Source organism: Bombus huntii, chromosome 7, assembly GCF_024542735.1.
Source record: "Bombus huntii isolate Logan2020A chromosome 7, iyBomHunt1.1, whole genome shotgun sequence".
NCBI lineage: Eukaryota > Metazoa > Arthropoda > Insecta > Hymenoptera > Apidae > Bombus > Bombus huntii.
In genome coordinates, this window is record NC_066244.1 from 3,361,242 (window position 1) to 3,387,539 (window position 26,298).

The following is a 26,298-nucleotide window of genomic DNA, read 5'->3' on the forward strand; positions in this document are numbered from 1 at the left end:
CCGAACCGAGCAAAAGGAGGAATGGCAACGAGACGCATGAAGGGAGAGAACGAGAGAGAATAGGAAGGGAGGGAGAATAAAGAGGAAAGAGGAGGGGAGGGGACAGAAAGGGGAGAGAAGGAGAGCGAGCGAGCGGCTTGCGAGTTGGAGAAGACGCGATTTGCCGCTCCGTCGTGTAGAGCACGTCGCCTCGACACAGACTGCGGCGGCCTGGACAACTGCCGCCCACCCAAGCTGCCTCTACCTCAAGCCTCGAGGTTCCAGAACCTACTCCTCGCATGCCCCGCCATTGCAGCTCGTTCATCCTTCACTTTCTCCGTTCGTTGAACAGAGAAATCGACACGTCGAGGGTCGGGGTGAAACCGCCTGAGAGCCGAACAGAGACGGGACCAAGAGACAGATGCGATAGACAAAGACCAGACAAGACCTCTGTCTTTTTGACAGCGATGTACTCCGCCGCCGTGGAATAGCTGCCGTTACAAACAGGTTCGTAGGGCAGGTCACGTAACGACAGGGGCGCGCCGTGCAAAATACCGCGAATCACGAATTCAATGCACCGAACACTGTGTGCCAAACAGGACAAGGATTGTTCGCGTTTCACGCGTGAATACGATCGCGTTCTGATATTCATTCAATGCGGTAATCCTCTACCGTTTACCGTTTCGAAGAGAATTTTTCGACCTCCCTGGCTAAAGAGAAGATCGCGAGTAAGAAAACGACGCCGTATCCTAGCCGCGGGAGAACCCGACGCTAGCGTGAGAATTCTTGCGATCTGGCGCCAGGCCAAATGTACCTCATTTTTTCTTCGTCGATCATTCCTAACGTCGCCGATATTCTACCTCTTGTTTATGCTCGCGGTGAAACTCGACGGCAAACGCGGCGTCGCCGCTAACAGATGTGCACACTAAATATGTGACTCTGGCCCTGATCGCTAATCCTGCTCGCAATCACAAATGCACAAATTTATCGATATATCTTCGAAAGTTTATCTTATCAAGATACATGATAACATTTGCGTCGTGTAAAATTATCCAACTATGTTGCGACTAACTCGTTGACAGAAACTAGGTATCGGCTATTGTCTCAGTACAAAGGTGGATGAGTAAGTACTCAAGTCAGTGATTAAGGAATCGATTACCCTGAATAACTGTTCATTGCGATTTAACGGCCGATGTACCGTTTAATTTCCGTTTTTTTTTATGATAATCCCTACAATAAGTTAAATGCCAAGTGTAATCAACGATGTTCACGGCTATAATTTTAAAGAGACTCAACTCCAAATAATCTTCTTACAAACTACCAAAAATTCTCGGCGTATCCTCGATATACTGATACTTGATGGCCATTTGTATATAAATTTAAATGACAGCTTCTCGCTGGACAAGGAGTGACCCAGCTGAAAACTGGAAAGAAAATAATTCGGTCGAACCGTTAGACCTCGAAAGCGTGAACAGATATACAAACACACCAAGGGTCGAAATGATCTGAATTTCAATATGAGAGGCCTAAGCCTCTTGTAAGCCGATACATGTATTGGGCACACAGCTATTTACAGCTTCTAATCTCATCGGTTTTCCGGACGATGATCCAAGTCCTCACAAACGAATTTTCGCGACTTTACCAAATAGAACCGTTGGTACGAGTTGAATGCACGCCTGCAGGTACCAATTCGTCTCAAATGAAATAATTTCCACTCTTCTAACGTTATATCGTAATGTCTACTACATATTCGATGAGTTCGAAGAGCGGTTCATCGTTCCCGACTCATGGCCTGGATCCCACCGGGCAACTTTTTACCTGTTACCTTAATTTTTTTTTATCTTCCCTGCCTTGTTGGCATGTACACACGGATTCCTAACTGTACCGCCGATCGCCATGAAGATTACTCCACGAAATATATATTAAATCCCAGTTTGCGCCAAAGAAATTTAGTCTGATCTTGAACGCCGAATTGGTAGATTGGAACGTATTCGTCCGGGTTAACGCTACAGATGTTGGTCCGTGTAACGTTCTACTGGTTCCTCAAAGACAAGAATCCTCGAGGAACAAGGGAGTGCGCGATGAAGAAGTCTTACAAAGCAGGTAAGCAAGGAAACGGAGAGAGTATCTCTCAATTGTCAGACGAATTAGTTTCATGAAGTTAATTAGACCGCCGTCTGTCCTTTCGGTTCGAGAGATACTCGCGTGTTACACGCAGGTCTTTACTCGTTCTGAAAAGTTCTCCCGCGAAAAATACAATACGAAACACGGATGCATCGACCTCTTCAGATACTTCGGGTACCCCGGGACATCTAGCGAGCGGCTTGTGAAGCCTTGTACGTAGGCAAAGAAAACCAGACATCGTAACAAATGTATGACTAACAGGTGCAAAAACAATGCACCGGTTAAACTTCTGTTTCCACCTTCGACTTTCGAAACTCGTCGTATATCTGTATTTTCCTTTTCAACTATTGGCATTAAAATACTCGACAATTTCGTGGAAAAGCAAGCGAACTGTGCTATTCTATTCTATTCTATTCTATTCTATTAGGATCGGGATTCAATATTAGAAAAGAAATATCTCGAACGATCGATGTAAATGACACCACAGCGGAGCGTATCTAAACGAAACGAGTTTGCCGCGAGGAAGGAAGTAACGAAGAGGAAGGAAAAAAAGTTGTAAGAGCAAAAAGAAGGAAGGGGGAAGAAGACGTTCTCGAGGCTGGGGCATCGAACCATGACCCGAGCACCTGTTGCCGCCTCCACGCTCCTAGATTAATGCGGACCGACCTAACCTGCCGCCTCCGCTCACTACTTGCCATCGCGTAGGCATAGTGAACTAGTACTAACCTCTCTGACGAACATCTTATGGACCGTGACCGGTGAAAAGCATGGTCGTGAGTTCATCGACGCGACGACGTGGTTGGATCGTTAGCCGCATATTGCTCGGTTGTCTGCTCTCTTTGATCGCGACACAAGTGTCTTCATTCATCGTTCTCGACCGGAACGCGTTCAATGTGGTTAAAAGTCGTTTCGCCAGCCGAGATTCGCTCGCGTTCTCGGAAAACCATAAATTAATACAGCGGGGGGAGAAACGGCGTGAGTCTTGAGAGCAGAGAGGCAATTGAGAGAATCGGCCGCCGGTACTTGATAGAACAACGGTTACTAGAGCATTCACGATAGCGTACCAATAGGTCGTTATAATTAGAAACAATTATGCTCGCGTGCCCGAGATGCGATACTTCAATACTGGCTCCCACCTACGGTATATTTACGAGATAACGAGAGTTACGTTACGTCGATCGAACACCATTTTAACGACGCTACGCGAAAATGGTGCGGAACCAAGCAGACCGCGCGCGCCGTTGCTTTTGTGAGCGTGAATCAGAGCCTGTAATTTCACGAATCGGATATGTCCTACATGCATACGTTCATATGCATACACACGATTGTCCTATGCTCGTCGAGGAAGGAAAAAAAAAGACTAGCGGACTCGATAATCGTGGAAGAGGTCCGTTTTACCGAGGTTTCGTTGCATGTACGGAGGGATAAAATTGATTCGAAGACTTAAGCGTCGCGAAGAACGACTTGCGACAGAGGCACGCAAACTGAATGAAAAATCTCTCACGGTAAGATGATCAGCAAACTGCAATCCGATATTTATCGAATGGTGTCGAGTATCTATTCCTGGTCAACATCCCGCGTCGAAGGTCGACGCAAGATAGTACCGCAAACGATTCTTGTTTCCTACATCAGAAGAATTTATAACGCAGCTAATTTCTTATGACTTCTTCTATCTATGTACATATATACGTGACTGTACGTGTATCAGTTTTCCAATCGGTCAATTCACGGAGAGTAACAGACGATACGATGCGATCATATAAGTCCAAATATACCATACTTTCCTCCTTTAACGAAACTCTTATGCGCTAATCGATACGATCGATAAGGGGTACTCGGGGAAGAATCGGCAGGAAAGTAATAGAAGGGGTCAGAAAAGCTTCATCAATTATTAGCGTCATTATTGATTCGAACGCACGTCCCGACGATTTATTAGTATGCTCGATTAATATCATCCGATTTGAAAAATAAGAGTAGATGATTTACCATCGATATAGTCGTTAATTCACTCATTATATGCTAACATTCTGGTCGATTACGTACATGTTGTCGATCAGTAGTACGACGGTCGGTGTTGTCGTGGCAAACGTCATCACCGTTTAACGTAATTCACCACACTCGTATATATAATGAGGTCCATTTTATAACTGATCGAATAGCTCGTATAGTTCGTGAACGCATGGTGTTTAAACTCATTTTATACATCGAAAACGAAAGATAAAATACATTTACTTTTTCTTCCTCGGCAAAACAGCAAACCTCGTGTAACATATACTCGCGAATCGAACTTGGAACGAAAACGAAAGGCGGAAGGCGAAACACCGCGCCATAGAGAATTTAAGTACGTAACCGGCTTATGAAAACGGAAACTGGAAACACTGATTGACACTTACCGGCAATCCGTAAGACGGCTCTGTCAGCAGGATCGAGCTGCAGGATACTCAGCGGTTTATCCTTTACCCATTCCTTTAGACTTCCGTCCAGCTCGAACTCCATTCTCTAAAACTGTGTAATTGAAACTTCTTTTGTTTTTTACACCATATTCGTGCAACTCCTCTTTTGCTCGGCACTGTTTCACAACCACTTGGCAATTTCACAACCGCAACACACAAGAGAGCTGCAAAGTATTACGTCGTCTACGTTCAATAATGTTGCCGAGGGCAGCGGCGAATAGTGCACCAAACTAAGTCGCCGTGTTATCGACAGCGGGCAGCTGGCAACTTTGCACGCGATATTAGATACGACATTCTTTTTTATTACTCTCTTCCTCTGCGATATAGATCACGCTAGCAGCGTTTTTCCCTTTTTTCTTTCTCTCTGTTTCGAGATGAATGGCTTTGTTGTTGAAAATAGTTTCAACCGAACGAAAAGCACGTGGAACTCGTATCCAGCATGCTGCGCGTTTATTTACTGTACACGACGCCGCTGTAGGGTAGAGTAGTGTATCGCTGCGTAGAAGTGCACGAACTGCACCGGCGGAACGGAAGGAAGAGAGGTGGCAAGGAGACGAACGAACAGGGAAAGCGTACGCGATGTCTGGCGTCCTTTTGATACTCGCTGATACGTATAGCAGTTACTTTAGCCAGCAACGTAACATGCTTCCAGCACGCCGATCATCAGCAATGCTTCGTATCTTCGTCGTCAGCGGCGCTTAGGTCAGGTTAGATTTGGTCGAAAACAGTTAAGTCAGGCTCGAGTTCGTAGACACGGCCATAAATTCCCGTCGTTGTTCCTATGTTTCACAACCTTTGCCACCAACTCAAGATTCTTTCGTATTTCACACGTCAAAATATCGTAGTCTAGTTCCACCGCCCTCGCTGTCTTCGATATTATCCCCCTTCCGAAACATTCTATAAATATGAAAAAGAATATTTTTAGTTCTTCCTATTCCTTCTTCCTTTTTTTCGTTCATAACATTAATAGCAAATAGTACAAAAGTATGTATGTATTTAGTTTTCAAAATACCCACGACATATGCGTGTCCAGAGGAGACGGGGCAAACAATATTGCATTAATATTTTAGTACTCGAATTATGACTCATGTGGGGAAAGTAATGCTTCCTGTCGTATAGCGCTTTCTAAGGATGTCCGAAATATCATGAAACTTCATTTAACAAACGAGTGCTGATTGTGCTAATAACGATATTTAACGCGTTTCCTATTTAATTTCAGTACATGCTAAATACATGCATCAACGGTGCAAAAGATAGATCGAGAGAGATCCGATACAAAGAACCGGAAGCGGATGTGGTAACGTATCAAGTCGAACTAATTCTCAGGCGACGTTAAAAAAAATTGAAACATGCGTAAATTCTTCGATGTACAGCTCACCATTCTATTTTCAAACGGGGTTAGTTGCTTATACGCATATGTGTATATTTGTGCTAGAAACAAGCGAAACCCTCAAGACATTTTATTATCTATTTAATAATGATTCTATTGCAGTCAGAGGTAAAATAATCCGATTTCATTTGAAATGCTTGTTCTGATGGTTATTGATTGGAACACTTATATACGACGAAATATTTTTACAAATGAAGCTTTTCATGGTTTTAGTTAATTTCCTTTTCACTTCAAATGAAAAAAATATCCGTTTTTTGTATATTCACAACTCAAAAGACTTCAGTTTATGGTGCACGAAACCATGCGAAATAATTTTCCTCTCTTCTTTCCTCCGTCTCTTCTGTACTTCAAATTTAAGAATGTCGGATGCAAAATCACAACAAATACTTTTATACGTCTTTCTGATAAATAATCAAACACTTGAAAACACTTTTGCTTCAAAACATCCTTGTTGATTGAAACAAAGATGTAATTTGGTTATTCTCGAGTTAAACTTAACCTAACAGTTCAGAAAACGTAATGAGAACACAGTCAGTAATATTGCAACAAAGTGACACTAAATTCTTTCAGTTTGCGCATCACGAAGATGTACACGATACTCTAGAAGAAACGTTATCATAAAATTCAGAAGTTTTCTACTCAAACGAGAAAGATGTACAAGCAATGTACATAATATCAAGAATCAGCGACATCTGCGGAAAACATTCTGCAAGTAACTAATCAAGATAACCGTTTCACCAAAAATAATGAAATGTAACTGTGATTCAGTCGAACATATCTGTTGAAAACTTGAAACAAATAATCAACTTTATGTAATACAATGTGGATGAACTGATATATTATCTCTTTTTAATCTATTTCCTCTAACAAAAGTACGAAGTCATTGAAATCCTTACAATATTAACGATTCGACAGAATACGAAAGGTATGCATTACCGTTTGATCATCTGTCGAGTAAGATGCGAAAGCAGGAAAAATCAATGTTCACCGGTATTCCCCTCGAGTTTCTTTGACGGCAACGAAAGAGCCCGATTCGAAGAATATCCTTTTGCGATTTTTGACACACTTTCCAACAAAAAACACTACATACTTGTATGCAAAGACATCGCATTATCACTTATCATAGCAATTTTCGCGTTAGAAATACGGCCCGGTTCCTGACGACGACGACGCGCCTAGCAGACGACATTTTGCTTTTGACGAATGGTCCCGAAGTATGTCGAGAATCTCCGAACTTTAGCGACACAACTGAATAATTTTCTCGATTCGCAACGCCTCCCGGTGGTTACTTAACCACACTATTTTATTACGCGGTTAATTCCAAAAATCATTTTTTTCGTTATTTCAATACAAGTTATTTCTATTTACTTTTTATTCCGATTTCCTCGGCATATCTTTTTCATTTTTACAATATTTCTTTTCTTCGAAATATACAATTATGATAATAATCAGAATATATATGCAAACTTCCTAAATAAAGACTAAAGCGAAATAAAGAAGGAAACGCAGAGAGATCGGAAGGAATATGAATTTAAAAATTTATCTTTTATATCCTTGCAACTGAAAAAGTACTTAATTTTTTGGATATATATCGTATGGACAGGTTATTAAAATATCGATATAGATACGTTATCGATGCTCAAGGTTATTATTAAATTCTATTTAAAAAAATTTAAAGCTAAAACAGGTGTATTTTACATATGAATGAATGGATCGCATCTGACATCATACCTATAACGAATGACATCAACTTTTCACCATATGATTATTAGAGCCTCCACTGCCATCGACAGTTCATAGAGTGGAGTACAGTAGCCTTCGCAACCACTTGCTTCATTTGATGTCACCGCTAAATAAAGCGACTGACACGGTTTGTAAATATGAGGACGGTATTTCGAGTAGCACCTATTCCATAATTAGATGCTTATTATGATATTCGTTGAAAATAAGTTTCAAAGTCCAATCTATTATGGACGATCTTATCACGAGTTTTATAGTATGCAGACCTTTTATGAACTAGATTCAAAGATCATGAATTTTTCGTTCCAGTATTACAGTTGTCTGGGTTATCATCATTCGTTGTCTGAAGTATCCGTCTTGTTGAATTATCTAGACTTGAACTATCTAGACTAGAATGCTTCTCTTTCTGTAACTTTTCAATCATTTCTTCCTGTTGCTTAATTATATCGTTTAAATATTGTATTTTACGTTGATAGTCATGTTTCATCAGGCGTACATGAACTTCTTGTAATTTTATACGTTTCTCCACAGAATCTACCTGCTGTTTCGTACCTTTTCGAACAATCTGAAATTATAAATTATTTAAGATTTTTGTTATTCTATTAAATACTACATATATTTTAAACGTACTTCTAGTTGACTTTTTAAACCTTCCACTCGACTGTTAATATTTTTACCAAGACGATCCATATCTGCATTTTCTTTTTCCGTTTCGCGTAAGAAAGCGAGTAATTTTTCTCTCTCTATAACAATTCTTTCATATTCGGAAAACAGTTCTTCGCAATAAGCAGTCACTTTACTTAATTTCTCCTTCAGGGAATTACGAGAAACTCGAGTAGAGTAAACAATAGTTTGCATATGTTCAATTCTATGTTGCGTTCGTCTGAAAATGATCTAAGTATTCATTCTGTATGAATAGAACATTTGCATAAAAAATATACAAATAAATAACTTACTTTAAGGTTGTTTCAAGGTTTTCTACAAGACCCTTTAAATGATTTCTTTCAGCTGTAACCATTATAAGTTGTTTTTCGTTTTCGGGTTGATTCTCCTCTATACGTTTTATATGATTGCAGAGATTACGTTTTTCACTTTCATATTGATATTTTAATTCATCTAACAATGTTTTACATTCTTCGATAGCGGTAGTATGAACAACAATAGGTACTGTTTGATCTCCTTTACTCTTCATTTTTTCAAATTCTTTGCTTAAAATTTCGTATTTTCCTCGTAAATTGCTCAGTTCGGATGCTGTGGTTGTATATTCCTTTTTTAATGCTTCATTACATTTTAAAATTACTTCCATTTTTAACTCATATGATGAACGAATATCATCAGTTTCCCTCTTTACATTTGCAGCTTCCTTTTTTAAAATATCATTTTGATTTTTTAGTAACATAGTATTTTCAAACAACTTTTTAGTTTCCTTTGTATACCTATCACACTGTACAGTTTTTATTGTAGTTATTTATATGTATGATGTAAAGCAACTTTTTTTATATACACTTATTTATCCATATCGTCTATATATTTATAATTATTTACCTCTGACTTCAATCCTTCTACTTCTCTGTGCATAATCTCATTTTCCGTAAGAATTTCCTTACATCTACTACTAAACTCAGCCATTTCCTGTTCATACATGTGTACAAGTTCCTGCTTTTCTGATAAATTTTCTTGGTAAGCATTTAAAAGTGGTCCCAATGCATGAAAATTAATACTTCCCCAAATCCTTGAATCATATTTGTTTTCATTTTCTGCATGTACAGAAACATTTTCATGCTTTTGACCTCCCAATTTGTCTTGATATCTCTCTAATTCGGTATTTAACTGGTAAACAATATTCTTTAAAAGTATTATATCTTCATTCGACTGAACTCTCTCTATTTCAAGTTTTTGATTGTGTTGAACCAGAGAAACTTTGGCTTCTTCTAATTCCTGAATCATTTGTATTAACGTCTCATAATGTAAACATACTTTCTTATACTCTAATTCTCTTTGCTCCAATATATCACTTAATTTCTGACATTCTTCTTGTACACTTTTATAACGTTTTTCCAATTTCTGATACTCATCAGCTATTTTCATTGCATCCCGTGAGACATGTTTTCTTGTTCGTGATAAAATAATACCTAAAATAATACAGTATGTGATTTTGATTGTAATTCGTCCAAGTCAATAATCGTCTTATAACCTATGAGTGTTTAATACCTGAATCTGCATCAACTTCATCAAATGCTTGCTTTTGAAGACTACCATCCTCGTTTACCTTTTTACTTCTTTCATGTTCATATGTTTCAGTTCTATTTCTCAAAAGCAATTCATTTTCAGGTTCAATGATATCATTATCAGTTATCCAATCTGATGGATATTTGTAAACATTGTGAGCTTTGAGTGTATGTTTGGTTCTTGCAACGCGTCTGCGACGGTGAATTGGTATGGAAGTTGTATCCTGATTACTTTTAACACCTGTTGTTCTTCTGTAGTTATGCTGTGTACAATAAAGAAAATGAGGTTAAGGTCATATGAAGTATTTGCTCACTGCTTTTTATTTTCTTACGAACATAATATACTAATTCTACTATTAATAATAATTACCTTCTTTTTTTCTTGGGTAATAATACTATCACAATTAGCCATTTTCGTTATTTTATAGTTTAAACCTGATATAAGTTAATAAGATCATTTGATCAAAACTGTTTAAAATATTTGAAATCACAGGTAAACTGATCAACTTTACGCGATAAAAACATCACAAATTTAGTCAAACAAAATACGCACGTATACATTTGTACGGCAGTGCATATTTTTATTAATTTTCGAGTTTGTATAACGTCTATTGCCATAGCAACTACTTTTGTACTAAACATTCACACCAGATGGTGTTTGCTTAGATTTTCCTGTCCCTATTTTAAATCGATATATTATTGGCTTATGTCAAGATGATTCAAAAGCAATTACATAAAGAGTAATCTAAAAAAATTCAAATAGATTAGAATCTTGCCACACAAAATCTTTGAATTCTTGGTAATTTTGATTCTTCACATCGTTATATAATAATATTTATTTACTTACTTGCTGGAGTAAAATGCTTGTACGTTCTCCAATATAAATTCCCTAATATAAAAATATTTGTTTTAAAATCGCACTTCCAAGATGGAAAAACAAGTCATTTTTACGTGTGCAAAATTTTCGACAATCAGTACAGAAATGACTACTACTATCAATATTTTACATTCTAATTGCAGCAATATCTAAAATGTCCTCGACTGCTTGACGTTGTATCTATATCTGCGTCAATTAAATAGGAAATGTTGAAAGGAAAATGCATTTTACGAGTACATAATTATGAATTGAGGTATATTATGATTATATATTTTATCTTTAATCTTAATACGAATGTAATATATGAGAAACAAGAAAAAGTATGCGATACGGCTGACCCTATTTTATTCAATAAAGTCTACAACATATAAAAAAAAGGAAAATAGTTACGTATAATCATAAATTAAGAAAAATTCTCATACTACATTTACAAGCAAATTATTATTTTACACGATTAAAATTATCTAAGTAAATACTTATCTAACAAATATAAAGTAGATGAAAAAACTTTTTTAGAATGCTAAAAATATTAAGAATTAATTGATTATCTTATCAAGTGATAAATGAATTAATTACCGAAAGATATCTCGCATTTATAATCTCGCGAAATATCTACACATTTCTAATTAAAAGTAATATATCAATATCTTGGATATCTTCAATGAAAAATCATAACATAAGCTATCACGTCAGTCCCAATCGAAACGATTATATCGACTAATTAAAAAATGAAGCATGTACGTTTTGAAAATGGGTAAATATGAACATTAAGAAATTTTGTATGAATTTTGTTACGAAAATATTAAGTAGTTGTCGTAAATCTACTTTTATTCTCGAGGTTGCAACTACCTCTGATAAGAGCCCGTGATAATACCCGCGAAATTATTAGTTGCTGCCTTAACTCGCCTTCGCGACGTGGATAAAAACACCGGAATGCACGCAAATACAAATAGACAGATAGCGACCGTGTCTCCGAAATCTTCGTACTTGTCGCGTAACAAATTTTTGATCAAAGCATCATGCTTTCTATACGCACCGCTGCGTTCCACGGTTTTATGATACAAGGTACACATAATGAATCTTTCATTTGGCAAAAGAAATTTGGGGCAAAGAATTTGCAACCATTCATAAAGTGCTTCTTATCGTATACAATCGGTGTTATATCAAAGTATTTCTGATTATCTTGCCATATCTGCAAAAAGTAAATTATATCACAGATATATCTGATTTCAAGCATCCAATTCAGACGCTATCACGTTTCGAGCACTTTATCGAATTTACGTTTAATTTTTCGCTGAAAATAAAAAACCTTTTTACATTTATTTTTCTGATTATTTTCCAAGAAAAAATTTGTTTTCATTGCAGCGGCGGTTTTGTTATTTTGTTGGTCTATATTTTCGATTGAATTAAGTAATGCTGCGAATAGCAATTGCACCTACTATCACGAACTAACTCCTGGTAGTATATATTTCATTCAGAACCGCGAATACCCGAATTTCTATAGCAGGTCACAATCATGTTCATGGACCATCGTAAGCGAGTATAAAGTTGATTTAACCTGTAGCACGTTTGAATTACCATGGGTAAGGCTATAGTTTTCATTGTAGAATTAATTACTAATCGTAAGAGAAATCAAAAATAACGAATAATTTTCGCGCAGAGTTCCAATTGCTTCCAAGACAAAGTAGCTGTGCAAGTCAATTCTTCTACTACGCATCGGTATTGTGGTAATGGAAAGTTTAACATACAATCTGAATCAAACACGATGGTTGTAACGCTGCAATCACCAGTGTGGTCAAGGGGTGGTCGTTTTGCTTGTGAAGTGAGATCAGTGAAGCGACCCCAAGATTTCGAAGATTGTGAATGTGGATGGAGAAACCCTGTATGTATATATTTACGCAAATTCATCGACGCTTCATTTAGATTGAGTGACGTTATTCTAAGCAAGTGAAAGCTTCTGTTAACCGTTCTTAGAGCCGCATCGTCGGTGGAAATGATACAGGGGTGAACGAGTTCCCTATGATGGTTGGTATTGTGGACTTCAAAAGACGAGTCGTATTCTGTGGAGGCACTATAATTTCCAAAAGATACGTACTAACAGCGGGACATTGCGTCTTCGAGAGAGACTACCAGGACTTGGGTGCCCTGGTTGGCGATCATGATTTGCGAACAGGTAAGTGTCTACTGTAAATGCAAGTACTTGGTATCTCGCATCGTGGCTAATTTGATTTCGATCTTTAGGGTCGGATACAAACGCCACGGTATTACATCGAATAATCAAAATTGTGATTCATCCTAATTACGCTCAAAGAGATGATCAAAATGACGTGGCTGTCGTAAAAACAGAGAACGAAATTAAGTTCACTAACGAGGTTGGTCCGGCCTGTCTACCTTTTCAACATTCGTCGGATACTTTTGGTGGCAATTATGTTGAATTGTTGGGTTAGTGATATAGTGGTTACATACTGTGTTACGATTAGCTTTGTTATTATATCTCAACATTTTTGATAAAATTAGGTTGGGGAACAACGGATTATGGTGGCCCAACTTCTGATATTTTGCAAAAAGTTACCTTAAGCGTGCTTACATACCTACAGTGTTCTAGAAATTATAATGTAACAACAGATCAAATCTGCACCTATGCCGAAAACAAGGATTCGTGTCAAGTAAATTTCGCTTTGAATTGCAACAGAATCGACGCGATCGATCGATTAAATAAATTTTCCACGAATGCAGTAATACTGAAGCATTTGTTTAAAAAATAGATGGATAGTGGTGGGCCAGTTCTATGGCAAAACCCGACGACTAGACGACTTGTCCTCATAGGAATCATTGCAAAGGGTAGATCTTGTGCCGTCGTTGGTGGTGTAAATACCAGAGTTGGAGCTTACATCGACTGGATTATTTCAGCAACTTCAGGTAAGACGTAGAATATGCGATGCAAATAGTTAAAGCTATATCCGCGTAACCTTCGCAATTTTGTTATTTCAGACGCTTCGTACTGCATCATAGAATAAGACAATGCAGCTTATCGTTCGACTCGATTTGACACAATCCGGATAGCAGGCCTAGTCGTTTCATTAATATCGCTGATAACGCAACTGACATACTTATGAGGTAAATTTCCTCGTTTTACAGGTTTAAAATGTTCCCAAGAAAACGATAAGAATACAAATATACTATTCGCACGAAAATTGTATTAGATCGGCAATTACATATCATGCGGGTATCAAACGATTAGGATGTGTCGATTTATTGTTTCAAGTCTGGAGACGACGAAAGCGTTACTTATTTAATTTAACGTTCAGATATGTTATTGAATATATGTTGTTAAATCATGCTAATTGAATCTTTTATTTCACCCCCAACCTGCCTCCTCCTTTTTTCAACTCTTCTTCACCCGCCGTTGCCTACGCTAATGTTATTTGATGTTTACGTAAGAACGCTCAAACATCGACGCCGGAGCGTCTGTATCTTGTAACACTCAAATCGATTGTAAAACTATCCTATTCGTACAAAAACCTATTTTTATCGACATAGACGGAATAGTCAGATTCATCGAGCGAGATCTCTAGCAATCGTTTGTTACGCGCAACACGAAAAGACGAGCAATATTACGACGCACGCGAAATATAAACTAAGTAAAGCCTTCGGTCACGAAAGCCGCGTGTCTATGGCAAACATTCCGATCGCATGCAGATATGAAATCGTAAGCAAAACTAATCTATGAATTTGCTCGAGACGAGTTAAATTTTTATGCACGGATCGGTAACTATGAAACGCTTACGCAATGCGATTTCTGATATATAACGTATATACATCGTATATACGTTATATATAACGATTATATACGTGGCTGGTATGTAACGGTACGAGAGAAAATCATCGAGGTATCATCGCCACGCGACGCGATCCTTCTGTATATATCAGCGCGTCGTTCTTTAGAAGCCGCGCGTAGCCTGCACGTAGATAACTAGAAATTAACTGCGTGTAAACAATGTCTCATTATTAATAAGTTCGTGAATGAGGATGTGACGTGAGACACTTTACGAGAGGGAATATTCAACAGCTCCACGGTTACGTTCAAACCAGAGCAAATACATATAATCATCTCTGTTTACCTGTGAAATACAAAAGGAAGTAAACATCGACGAGAAAAGGAAAAGAAATTGATTTATAAGCACAATCAACGATGAATCGTTTTAGACATTGTCTGCTCGCCGAGGTTTCTCGGTTCACTATAAATAGATGACAAGAAAGGGGGAATTAATCGGACAAGCCGAACGGGTAATTCGTGGCGCAATTGCGTACGATCGCACAAAATCAGTCATATCGTCGTACACGAGAGATATTTATTAAACAAATTGATTTCTTCGACGTGATCTGCCCTTGACACAGTTATTTAGTCGATGATGGTTCTCACAAATGGGTACTCTCGTCGTCTTCACACGAGTACCAGATGTGGTTTATGAAAATTTCGTGCCAGTCCCCGTAACATGCGTAACAAATTTGTACTTTATTAGCAATCGGTTTAAAAAATAGATGCTAGTCTTTTCGTAAGTAGAATCGTCCGATATCGATCAAACAATATTGGAATCCTTTTTGTAAACGACAATGTATACGCTATAATCGACCGGAACGAATTGAAATGAAACAGAAACAAAGGAGTTAGAGTGCCTTGTATGTAAACACCGTTGTTGTTTTTAAGCAAACCAATTGCTATTTGCTTCCTTAATGTACACCGCACTCAGTTTCTATTCACCTTCAATGTGATTTCACTCATGGTGCAACCACCTGACCTTAGCTAACGATCAGTAAGAACCTCGAGGAAGCTAGGTCTCGAGGGTCGAAGGTCAGTAAAAGCGTAAACTTTGTTGGTGGCCGATCGATTAGAGTCGAAAGCACGTCTGTCGAAAGTAGAAAAAAATAAGGCGAATTCTATTTGTAAAGACTCGAGGGAAGTCGAGATCGTGAGCCAATCGAGGCAAACGAAAATGGCGGGGATTGGCTGCGACGAAGATCGATGTGCAACGAGGCGCGCGCGCGCGCGCGCGTCAACCTTCCTACTCTTCTTGCAGGGTATAACGTAACGTTGACCAAAAACACGGAGGACAAGGAAAAGATAGCCTCGTCCTCTTTGGGTAGAATATATCGGTACAGAGGGATAGATCAGTTCGAACGAGTTTCTCCCCTCTGCTCACGGCCTTCTCCCGATTTTCTCCCCGAGGAAGTCGGCCAGTGGCAACTCGGCCGTTCCTGATACACGTTGAGCGGTCTAGTTCGTGGGGAAGAGCAGAGAGTCGACAGTTGGGAGTCGGAAGAGCGTGACCGTAGAGCGTATGCGCCATATGTACATAATTACTACGGCCAATCGGGAATTGAAAGCGTTGTGCAAAGCTTTGTCGAAGCGTCGAAGCTCCAGGGTCTGCTTCGTCCCGTTGGTTCCCTCGCGTGCGTGCATAAGCGCGCGCGCACACAGCCGCGCAACGGTGGTTCAGTTGGTTATTGACGTTCATGTGCACGGGGCGCGTTGCTAGAGTCTCTTCAGGCACAGCAACTTGAGAAGAGCGGAGAGAATTCGCGCGGGCTGTTTGTCAGCCGACCAATCAGAGATAAAGAGAACGAGAAATACCAAAGGCCTACCGAGGCCGGAGGAACGAAAAAACGAAAGGTGGGACTGATCGTAGCAGCCAGAAAAAATAGCCCGGTTTGAGCGAGGAGGGAGGTTACAGAATCGAACTACATGGCTCCAAAAATTATTCCTTCTTTCCCCCGACCACGCGTCTACTATCTACGTTCGAGCGAGCACCACCGGTTCAATCAGTGGACCGTCACTTCGAAATAATTGAATACGATTCGAGTTCGGCCAGTTTCGTGAGTTTTGTTAGGAGAAGAAGAGCGATTCAGCGGCAGCCAACTCTGCTCTGTGTACGTCCCCTATATCGCATTTTGAATAACATATACACTCGAGAGTGTAGGTACCACGACTGTGACAGCGAGCTTAAAGAGAAAGAGAAAGAGTGTGCGCGAGAAAAGAGAACCATGACCGCGATGCAAATGACGTTGCCGATTTAGTAAATCGTCGTTAATATTTTCTACAGTACGAGAATTGTCCCTCGCTTGTAAAGCTTATGTCACAGGCAATCGAAAGAAACGTCAGCATCCACGGAAGACGAAAGAGGAGAAAATTGAAAGAAGAACGGTGTCACGGTATAAGGAAAGAGAGGACGGAAGATCGGGGGCATGTTCCAGGACAATAATCCTGTTAGCAACGTGAAACGTGAGCTTCCTCCGATTGCTTCGACTCGTTAAAGTGATTCTCCTTGTGCCTGGACCGCTGTGGCGATCTTTCATGATTTAGATGCATCGTTTTCGCATGGCGGACAAACTGATGTTCTCGCTCGTACAAATAGAAACCCTTTCAACGATCGTTGTACACGCACCTTTCTTCGATCACCCCCTTGTCCTTTTTTTTTCTTCTGATTCGTCTCGTAATTCACGTATGTCGTGTTCCTTTTGGTTATTCCGTTAACCGATCCGATATCGTTAAGAAAACGACGAATCTCTCGATTCGCAACGTGCAAATTAAAAAAAAAATTGCGTCCGATATACGAACGATTCTTTCCCTCGTATACAACCCACGCCGTATCGATTATACTTGCTGCTCCGAGACAGATATCTGAATCGTTGATTTTCAGCCTTGCCAATGTGAATCACATAATTCTCACGTAATTCTGTTGATCTCTTTGTATCATCGCCACATTCTTCCTTCGTATATTGTAACGAACACATTTCGAACCACGAGTTTTAACTTCCGTGAACGTCCACACGACACTTTAACCGATCGATAATAAAGAATAATACGATTTCTTACGACGAAAAGCACGGTAAGGTGAACAGGGAGAAGAAGAATAGCCCACTGTGTGTTTTTCCCTTCTGTTGTTCACAGAAAGGAGCCTGCGTCCACGTAGGAGCTGCTCCGACGAACAGCCGCGTTCTTCGTACCAGGCATGCCTTCCGCGTTACTCTAAGGAATTTTTTCTACACAGAGATCTAACTTATTCAGGATAACGGTATTATATTAACAGAGAGAAGAAAAAACAAACACAGCAGATAATAAAAAATATTCTTATAGTTAAACGTAACGATTAAGATCCTTGTTGGGCCTTTTGTTGAACTGCCGTTGTCATTCTCGTCCTCGTCTTTGTCGTCGGCGTCGTTGACACACTCGTTAACGTCGTCGTCGTTATTGTTATTGTTAAACTGTTGTTGCTCTCGATAGCAGTCACTCGTTGCTGCCACTATTTATCGTTTTCCTAGTCTCTCGTGCCAGTAATTGGTCGCCGTGGCGATTTTTCAAAATATACCTGTACACTCTTTAAACATCGGCTCGGTTATCCCGATCTGTACTGGTCCATTGACTTGTTTCTCAACGAACGCGAAAAGCATCTAAAGACAGGAAAAAAGGAAAGGAGGAGAATATAAGCAATAAAAACAGAGCATTGAAAACGGAAAGGAAAGAATAGGCGGAAATTGAACAATTTGTCTTTGAAACAAGGAACTTCGAGGTGAAGCATGGTAGTCAAGAACGAGAGTACGAGAAATGGGCATGAGCTGGCTCCGTTGAACGAGGAACGTCAGGCAGGTCAGAACGTGACGATCGTGATAACCGGAAATCAAAATGCTGCTGGCAGTCAAGAAACCAAGGAAGAAAACAGAGCAGCATGGAGCGGCAAGATGCAATTTTTCCTCAGTATTATCGGTTACAGCGTGGGTCTCGGGAATATCTGGAGATTCCCTTACCTGTGCCAACAAAACGGAGGAGGTAAGTAATATTTGTCGATGAGCGATTTCTTAATTCTTTCTATTTCATCTCTATCGCCTCTTTCGTCGAAAAGAAAAAAAAGACGCATAAACGATAAATCATTAAACTTGAACTTTGAATCGTTACCCGTTCTCCTTGAAAACTTTCTCTAATACGGAGATGGATATAAAGCCGCTATAATCGAATGGCCACGTAAAACGCAACGTTATACGCTATTTTCAGTCACATAGTTCGACCAACCCCCCTTTCCTGCCCTCGCCGTATGCCTATCCGCTTAAAAATATATATCTTCGAAGCGTTTCACGGATCTTCGAAATACCAGCGAGAACGTCGCGAACAGTCCTTGGTTTTCGGCTATCGTATTCCATACTTCCTCCCGAATATCCAAATACGGAGGGAAACCTGGGGAAACTAATAAAATCCTATAAAATTCGCCCTTGAACCCTCTGCTTTCCCTATCCATGATCTTTCTTCTATCCACGACCTATACCGCGGTTGGCGTAACTCGATTACATTCCAATGAAAACGAAACGGAAACACACGTATCGCGAAAATAGACATTGCTGGTTTACGTGGGTGGATGCGCGAACAAGGGTGGCGGGTGAAGCACGAATGAAATCACGACGGTAGGGCGTTACGTCACAGGGACATGGCTTACGCGACCGTTAAATCGGACGCCCCCGCGAATTTCGACGTGGAAATTTCCATCAGTGTTACGAACGTCGACGAGCCAAGACCCGACGAATAGAGAGAGAAAGAGACTACTATTGCGCAGAACGCAAGGACCGAACCGCGCGTTTCCTCTAGCTAAGTTCTGGCTAGGTCAGCGTTCGTGTTAACGATTCGCCAGAACGTATATGCCACTGCACCAAAAACGAGCCCGGTTCTACTCGATTTTCAATGGAAATTTCCTTATGCTACAATACGACACCGATGTCGAGGCCATCGTTCAGCCTGATGCCGACGTTCGACGCGCGTCGATCGATTTTTAACGTTCTTATCGGCAGACACGTAACAATTTCACATCCGCATCGAGTTTATGAATCGTCTGTTCTGTCTTTTACGAAACCTTTGCCAATTTTTTAGATAAGAAGTATTCTTTATTTTTTTTTTTTTTCGTTTTTCCGGAAGAACAGTTTAGAGATTGGTATTTCAAAATGTTTGAAATACAATAATAACGGAGACGAGTAGCGAACGACCCATGGGAACACGGCATAAGTAGAATCGGGAATTTTAGTCAGACGATTTATCGAGAAGTCTTACAGGAGAATCGCGTGCCGCATACTTGAACGATCCAGCCTTTTACGCTGGGGACGTGTGTAATCGCGGTAATATCACATCGTACGTGACACGATTGATCAATAGTATGCCGCCTATCGACACTCCCGAAATTCTTTCGATCGGAATGACGAGAAGGATGAAAAAAATTGGTAAAGAATGTTCGAATAAGATGGAACGTGTACCTACGTATGTACGTATACGTAGATACGCGTCACTCGATCAATACCGTACCAGACACTCCGGCTGCGGCTGTCTCAAACTAGACTACTGCGAAAAAAGGGGAACGAAGAATATTCTCTAAGCAGGGTCACAGCCGAGCCCTGGCAAATGGGAGAGATTAAAAGAGAACGGTTACGGCATTCACTTTGTAATAAGGGGTCAGAGGAACAAGAGATGGGGTGAGGAAGGGGAAGGGATAAGGAACGATATTATTTTACCGAGAGAAAGAATAGGAAGAATACAGATCTCGCTTTTTAGACAGCAAAAGAAAAAAGAAAATTGCCAGGGGTAAAACATGTTATGCACGGGACGCTTTTCAGGTGCCTTTCTCATCCCCTTTTTCGTGATGCTAATCCTAGAGGGTGTACCCCTCTTTTTAATCGAGCTGGGTCTCGGTCAACGAATGCGACAGGGTGCCCTTGGTGTATGGAACACGATACATCCATGGCTAGGCGGTATAGGAATAGCATCGTGCATCGTCACCTTCTTCGTGGCGCTTTATTACAACGTCATCATTACCTGGTGCTTCTATTATCTTTTTAATTCGCTCGAGGTGAGTCCCTTCGTTTTCCGATGATCGATCGATTCAATCAATAAAACCGTAGGCCGTTGTTATTCCGACGATCGAAAACGAGCTTAATACCAACTCGATTATGGCGTTTAATTGATCGATGGAATACGCGGGTGCTATAATCACCGGGTACCAGAACAGTTTCGCGATCGTTCGATTAACGAATACGATTTATGTTTCATGCTGCTCGATTAGGCTGTCACGATTAAGTTCAACGTAAGTACTTGTCAATTTCAATTTTCGTTTGCATTCACTAGTCTGCCTGGAAAGGAAATGGATAAAATGGAACGCGTCGCGCATGATGTAGTTCTTATTATAGGAAATTGCAAATTAGACGCTTTTATATTTTCTGATTAACGCGAATCTGATTAACGATGTCGAGGGTAAATTTTTGACGAACGAACGATTCAACGCAGGAGCCGTTACCATGGGCGAAATGTCCAGAGATTGATAATAAGCCAGTCGAAGAATGCGCGAAGAGTTCGGAAACTGCATATTTTTGGTACAGAACCACATTGGACGCGGCACCGTCGATCGAAGAAGGACAGAGTCTCAAGTGGTGGATCGTCCTTTGTCTGCTGTTGAGTTGGATCGTCGTCTTCTTTATTGTGATGAAGGGAATACAATCATCGGGAAAGGTAGGAAAACGTCGAGTGTTTTAATTGGTTTTTCTTTTCCTCGCGGGTGGTCGTTTACTTTCCCTTCGAATTACTTCCTGTTCCATTTTCCCGTCCGCCTTTTCCTCCGTGTAAATGCGAGAGTCAGATATACTGTGTCAACGACTTATGTTTCTGCTTGATTTAAAGGTGGTATATTTTACATCCATGTTCCCGTATTTGGTGCTTACTATCTTTTTTATTCGTGGAATAACGTTAAAAGGTGCCAGCGCTGGATTAGCCCACATGTACACGCCAAAGGTAATTGATTTCCACTTTTTCGATGAGACTCTCGTGTTTCATTGTTTTCCACGTGACTTTCACGGTTGCCTTTTTCATCTGCAGATCGAGAAACTGTTAGAGCCGACGGTCTGGCTCGACGCAGCGACGCAGGTTTTTTACAGTTTCGGGCTAGCATTCGGTTCCTTGATCGCGTTCGGTTCTTACAACACTCCGGACAACAACTGCGTTCGGGACGTGCTCCTGGTTAGCGGTTGTAACGCCTTCACCGCTATTTACGCGAGTGTCGTGATATTCGCCATTCTAGGCTTTAAGGCAATGACAAACGTCGATAAGTGCTTGGCGAGGTAAACTGATTTTTATTTAATTTCCATGAAATAATTTCTAGGGATGAAACAAGGAAGATCATCCAGATTATTAACGATCGGGCAATTCCATTTCTTTGTTCCAGTAATATAGACTTACTTTTTCAAAATGGATATATAATGTACAAGAACATTACCATGGAAGAATACGAGGAAACTGTAAATACGTTAAACGCATCTGCGATGAACTTCACACTTGAAACCTGTAGTCTCAACGAGCAATTGGATAATGTAATCGGCAAACATATTTCTTATATTTGTGTTTTAAAAAGACGGTCTTTAAATTATTTTTTTTTTTTTAATTAATCGATTAGGCTGCCGAAGGAACAGGATTGGCTTTCATAGTTTTCACCCAGGCGATAGTCGAGCTGCCTGGCGCTCCGTTTTGGTCTTGTATCTTCTTCCTAATGCTTCTAGCACTCGGTCTGGGTTCCCAGATCGGTATTCTAGAAGGAATGCTATGTGTCATCTTCGACATAGATCTGTTCAAGAGAATAAAGAAGCAATACATAACAGGTAGGTAAGATCATTGTCGTCTTCTATTCACGATAGAACAAACGCGATAAACGATAATTTTTTTTCTTAGGGGTGGTTTGTACGGTCTGCTTCTTCGTTGGTTTAATATTCTGTACTGGTGCTGGGGAATATTGGCTAAAAATGTTCGACAGTTTCGCCGGTACCATTGGCCTCGTAATGGTGGCGCTCATGGAAATGATTTCAGTCATTTTCGTTTATGGTCACGAAAAGTACGCTAAAACTTTTATACTTGATGGTCCTTCCTGGTTTAAGGGAACATTTCACGTTTAATTAACAGGAAACAATTCTTTTCCAGATTCACGAAAGATATCGAGGAAATGACAGGATACAGACCGGGGATATATTGGCAATTTACCTGGCGATTTCTTGCCCCCATAATTATGGTCTGCATTCTCCTTTCCAGTATAGCATCCATGTTCATCAAAAAGCCCACATATTCTGCATGGGACGCGTCACGGGTGAGAAAAACTTTTTGAGTTTTCGAATTTTCGCTTCTTTCGTTGTCAAATTTTCTAATACGTCTCGACCTCGATATTTCCTTTTGTACGTTTCAGGGTATAGCCGTACCCACCGCGTATCCCGGTTGGGTGTTGGCCATAGCGGTCGTCATCATTTTCGCGGGCATCGCGCCAATACCGATCGTATTTCTTTTGAGACGGTTCCAATGCGTCAAGCTGGACGTTGACATTCATCAAGGCAGTATACGACGCATAGATACCACTGTTTCTACCAAAGAGATGATGGGCGATGTTGATGTGAGTAGATCCAGAAAATCTTTGACCGCGATGAGCTCGTTTCAACAACATCCGCCCGACGTTCCTTTCATCCTCCATTATTCTCTCTATTCAATCGTATACATCACGACACACGCATTTGCATTTGTGTATTTCTTTTATTTACACTCTGTAGCTTCTCGAACGTTCACCAAGGACTATTTCGTGCGTTTGAAAAGTATGCTCGATAAATCGAGCAACACGATTATCTTAAACCAAGAAAATCGCGCCACCTTCACTACTTATATGAATTATATCATTTCGCTTCACTGACTCGGCGATTCGTCTTTTATCACCAGTCTTGATTAACTATGGATAAAACACGCGAGGCACGATCATATGCTTGTCTAGACAACGTAGAGACTTAGTCATCGTAATAGAGAGTGACTTAATTGGCGCACCGAGAGACATGCTTACACTATTAGCGTCACGAGTGCGAGTCAGAAAGAAGAATTACATACTCAAGGTGCGTCGATTAAGCCTGAACGAGCATTAAGATTTACGTTGGACGTACCTGCAGTTATAGGAAAGCGTCCGTTCTGTGTGCGGTAACGTCGATTAATCGCTTCTTCCATAGCTACTTTACACGTGAGTCCGTAGTATACGTACTATCGTTTATGGAATGCTCTTAGCTTAATTTTACGCGCTTTGCACCGTTGTTTCTACTGAAACGATGATCTTCGAGTACGAAGAGGGAAACGGAGGAAACGCGAACAAGGTGTTTTTTCTGCGGCTTGTAAATCTTACGACTTAGAGAACGTTGCCGATCGCCAGATTTTAGACATCGCGCGAAGTCGGCATGTTGTCTGCGAAAAAGAAAAACCAACGAACCCGGTACTTGAGTTCACCGGACAAGAGCTTTCTCGCTTTGATATCTCACTGGCACCGCACTTTTCTTTCATTAATAAGGAACACGCCCTGGCTGGCCTGCGTTTCGAACAAATCACGCATAGCCTTAGCTGCGATTGTTCGTTCACGATTCGATCACGGAAGAACGTGGCCACTTGTAATTAACGGTAGTAATCTCAATTTTCAGTTGGACGAGTACCACGACCGTCTCGAAGATTTTCCCGAAGAGGATGAAGATGTGAATAGCGACGATGACAACAACAGTGCACCGCCCATAACGAAGATCGTCCCCAACAAGCTTCAGGGTAAACCCTTCAAAATGGAAGTGATGGACTTTTAAAAGCAAGTGTCGGGTCCGCGATCTTTCGTCGCGCAGTTTCTTCTTACAAACAAATCAGGGAAAGAAGGGTAAATCGAACATTTGTCCCTTTGGAATTTCAGTTCTTAGGAGACGCGTAAAATGATACGAATTGCAAATCCGAATCGAGGAATGAAATAATTGAACGATCGGTGCTTTTTAAAAGCAATACTTACTTTCCGTCGAACTTATGACACGGTATTAACGTGTACAAAGCAAATAAGAAACGGAAAAGCGAAGAAAACTCAAAAAAATACTCGGCGTCACAGAATGCATGGTAAAGAGTGAGAGAGAGGCCGATTCTAATCGCACTCGAAATCGATTCGTCGCGCCTTGCTAGCTTTGTTCGATTGACTCGGTTTCATTGAGATCTAAATTATCTTTGACTTGACCTGATCGATACCTTCAGGCGATTGGTTTTTGTCCAGTCCATCTAGTTCGTTCGTTTGATCGTATGATCGGTATTATACAGCAAGTTGAAAAAATAAAAAATGCAGAATTACGCACGAACCCCTTACGGCAGCATTATTAAGTCTAGACTTCTTCCGCGAAGAAACGAATCGCGTTGATATTAGCCTCCCTCCTTCGTATCTTTAGAAAGAGTACCGTCTACTTATGTTACGGATCAAACAATGAAATATTCTGACAAAAGCTCGTCCAATTAAAAACGAAACCTTCAAAACGTACGGAGATTCATAGTACGTAGAATCGATCATTCGTCTTGAAATTTTCGAGCGATTTCTAGACGGTGCCTACGTTCCTATTGCTTCCAAACCTCAGGGGTGAGAAGAGAAGAAATGGTCAAAAGAGAAAAGTTGCAAATATCGAAACCTAATTAGAAGTTATAAACCTACTCGCCTAAATAGAACTGTACGAGTAGGAAATAGTGTACAGACGGTATCTCTTCACTGAGTTTCGTAATACTTCCGAATTGCTAGAAACCCGATTACTTAAAGCAGAGATAGATCGCGAAATACTGTGAAATTTGAATGTCTCCGAGGCAGATATGTCGAGATCGGGTCGAAGAATTTTCAGGATCGTACTTAACAAGAGAGAGAAAAATGGAGAAAAGAGAAGAACCACGAAGCGGAAATCTCTTCGGGATGATTCGAATCTTTGTCGAAGTTCAATTTGAGCTCAATGTGGTCGGTATCGGTCGCGCAATCGTTCCTTAGAAAATCGTGAATGAGAGATTGAGAAAACTGTGTACACGCGCGGTTCGTGTCTTCGTTGATTTTTCTCGTTTCCTCTAATTTCTAGGATCGATTACGTTCGATCAGTAATGACCAATTACGGAGGAACAGATACTTTGCAAACGCAAGGGCGGATATCTTTCCGTCAAGCGATGTAATATACTCGTTTGACAAGGTCAGTACCTGGCTCGAAAACATCAATAGCAATTCTAACAGAAAAGAGAATATCGAGATACACTGTTCATCGCGTTGCATTGTCATCGCGATGCTTGAAATATTATATTTTTGGCAGCGCGTGTGCTCACAATCAGATTAACTTCGTGATAGGGTATTACCCCGTTCCTTTTCTCTCCTCTTTCAGTTCTTCTGTTTTTTCCACTTGACATACCGGAGCATGATCGTTGCTGCGTTCGTAGACATTTAAATATAGATCGTACATAGGGTATATTGTATACACAAATATCCAAAACGTTTAAATAAAAGCTTATTTATTGCCGAGTACACGAGTCTATGAATACCTATGTATCTATCGATCTTTTCCTTGCTTGTTCCTCTTTGATTCTGTTTTAACGGAATTTGAGCAAGAAAATGCCGATTTTTAGCAAATGTACGATTTTTTAGATGTAAGAAATAAGATATA

The 26,298-nt window shown here is 40.3% G+C and overlaps 4 protein-coding genes and 1 long non-coding RNA gene across 19 annotated transcripts in view; 3 read left to right on the forward strand and 2 right to left on the reverse strand.

Moving 5' to 3' along the window:
* The window catches only part of LOC126867505 (microtubule-actin cross-linking factor 1, isoforms 1/2/3/4), a 51,181-nt gene extending 44,046 nt beyond the window's left edge, over positions 1–7,135 (reverse strand). For 4 of the 10 annotated variants that reach the window (XM_050622023.1, XM_050622016.1, XM_050622021.1 and 1 more), the window contains exons 1-2: positions 6,883–7,135; positions 4,497–5,453 (exon numbers count right to left, since the gene is read on the reverse strand). In XM_050622023.1, the coding sequence (XP_050477980.1) occupies positions 4,497–4,599 (103 nt within the window). In that variant the 5' untranslated portion in view covers positions 4,600–5,453; positions 6,883–7,135. The remainder of the gene's footprint in view (positions 1–4,496; positions 5,454–6,882) is intronic. The other 6 variants (XM_050622029.1, XM_050622034.1, XM_050622019.1 and 3 more) reach the window with 2 other exon arrangements.
* On the forward strand, positions 112–6,783 carry LOC126867538 (uncharacterized). Of its 2 annotated transcripts, XR_007690340.1 has the most exons (3): positions 112–3,608; positions 5,776–5,953; positions 6,517–6,783. It is a non-coding gene; the product is annotated as an uncharacterized LOC126867538 (long non-coding RNA). The 2 variants fall into 2 exon arrangements; XR_007690339.1 differs by lacking the exon at positions 112–3,608 and having other exon boundaries at positions 5,465–5,953.
* Positions 7,136–7,571: 436 nt separating the features above from the next.
* On the reverse strand, positions 7,572–11,280 carry LOC126867515 (centrosomal protein of 89 kDa-like). Of its 3 annotated transcripts, XM_050622061.1 has the most exons (8): positions 10,762–11,280; positions 10,285–10,659; positions 9,898–10,177; positions 9,232–9,818; positions 8,643–9,130; positions 8,317–8,569; positions 7,953–8,251; positions 7,572–7,851 (listed from the first exon to the last, which is right to left on the reverse strand). In XM_050622061.1, the coding sequence occupies exons 2-7, from the start codon at positions 10,324–10,326 to the stop codon at positions 7,976–7,978; spliced, it is 1,926 nt and encodes a 641-aa protein (XP_050478018.1). In that variant the 5' UTR covers positions 10,327–10,659; positions 10,762–11,280; the 3' UTR covers positions 7,572–7,851; positions 7,953–7,975. The 3 variants fall into 3 exon arrangements, with proteins under 3 accessions (XP_050478018.1, XP_050478016.1, XP_050478017.1); XM_050622059.1 differs by having other exon boundaries at positions 7,572–8,251; XM_050622060.1 differs by having other exon boundaries at positions 7,572–8,251; positions 10,285–11,280.
* A 388-nt stretch (positions 11,281–11,668) lies between these two features.
* LOC126867524 (venom serine protease 34-like) lies at positions 11,669–14,135 on the forward strand. Its single transcript, XM_050622077.1, has 8 exons — positions 11,669–11,856; positions 12,157–12,374; positions 12,452–12,673; positions 12,766–12,964; positions 13,033–13,233; positions 13,309–13,457; positions 13,557–13,710; positions 13,783–14,135. The coding sequence occupies exons 1-8, from the start codon at positions 11,811–11,813 to the stop codon at positions 13,806–13,808; spliced, it is 1,215 nt and encodes a 404-aa protein (XP_050478034.1). The 5' UTR covers positions 11,669–11,810; the 3' UTR covers positions 13,809–14,135.
* Positions 14,136–15,973: 1,838 nt separating this feature from the next.
* On the forward strand, positions 15,974–26,159 carry LOC126867514 (sodium- and chloride-dependent transporter XTRP3). Of its 3 annotated transcripts, XR_007690331.1 has the most exons (13): positions 15,974–18,616; positions 20,437–20,669; positions 20,883–20,903; positions 21,104–21,325; positions 21,494–21,604; positions 21,689–21,930; positions 22,035–22,179; positions 22,263–22,464; positions 22,535–22,694; positions 22,781–22,943; positions 23,040–23,240; positions 23,779–23,846; positions 24,295–24,441. XR_007690331.1 is itself a non-coding variant. In XM_050622057.1 (12 exons), exons 1-12 carry the CDS (start codon positions 18,367–18,369, stop codon positions 24,445–24,447), a joined length of 2,103 nt encoding a protein of 700 aa, XP_050478014.1. In that variant the 5' UTR covers positions 15,981–18,366; the 3' UTR covers positions 24,448–26,159. The 3 variants fall into 3 exon arrangements, 2 of the variants coding, with proteins under 2 accessions (XP_050478015.1, XP_050478014.1); XM_050622057.1 differs by lacking the exon at positions 23,779–23,846 and having other exon boundaries at positions 15,981–18,616; positions 24,295–26,159; XM_050622058.1 differs by lacking the exons at positions 20,883–20,903; positions 23,779–23,846 and having other exon boundaries at positions 15,976–18,616; positions 24,295–26,159.
* The last annotated feature ends 139 nt before the right edge of the window (positions 26,160–26,298 follow it).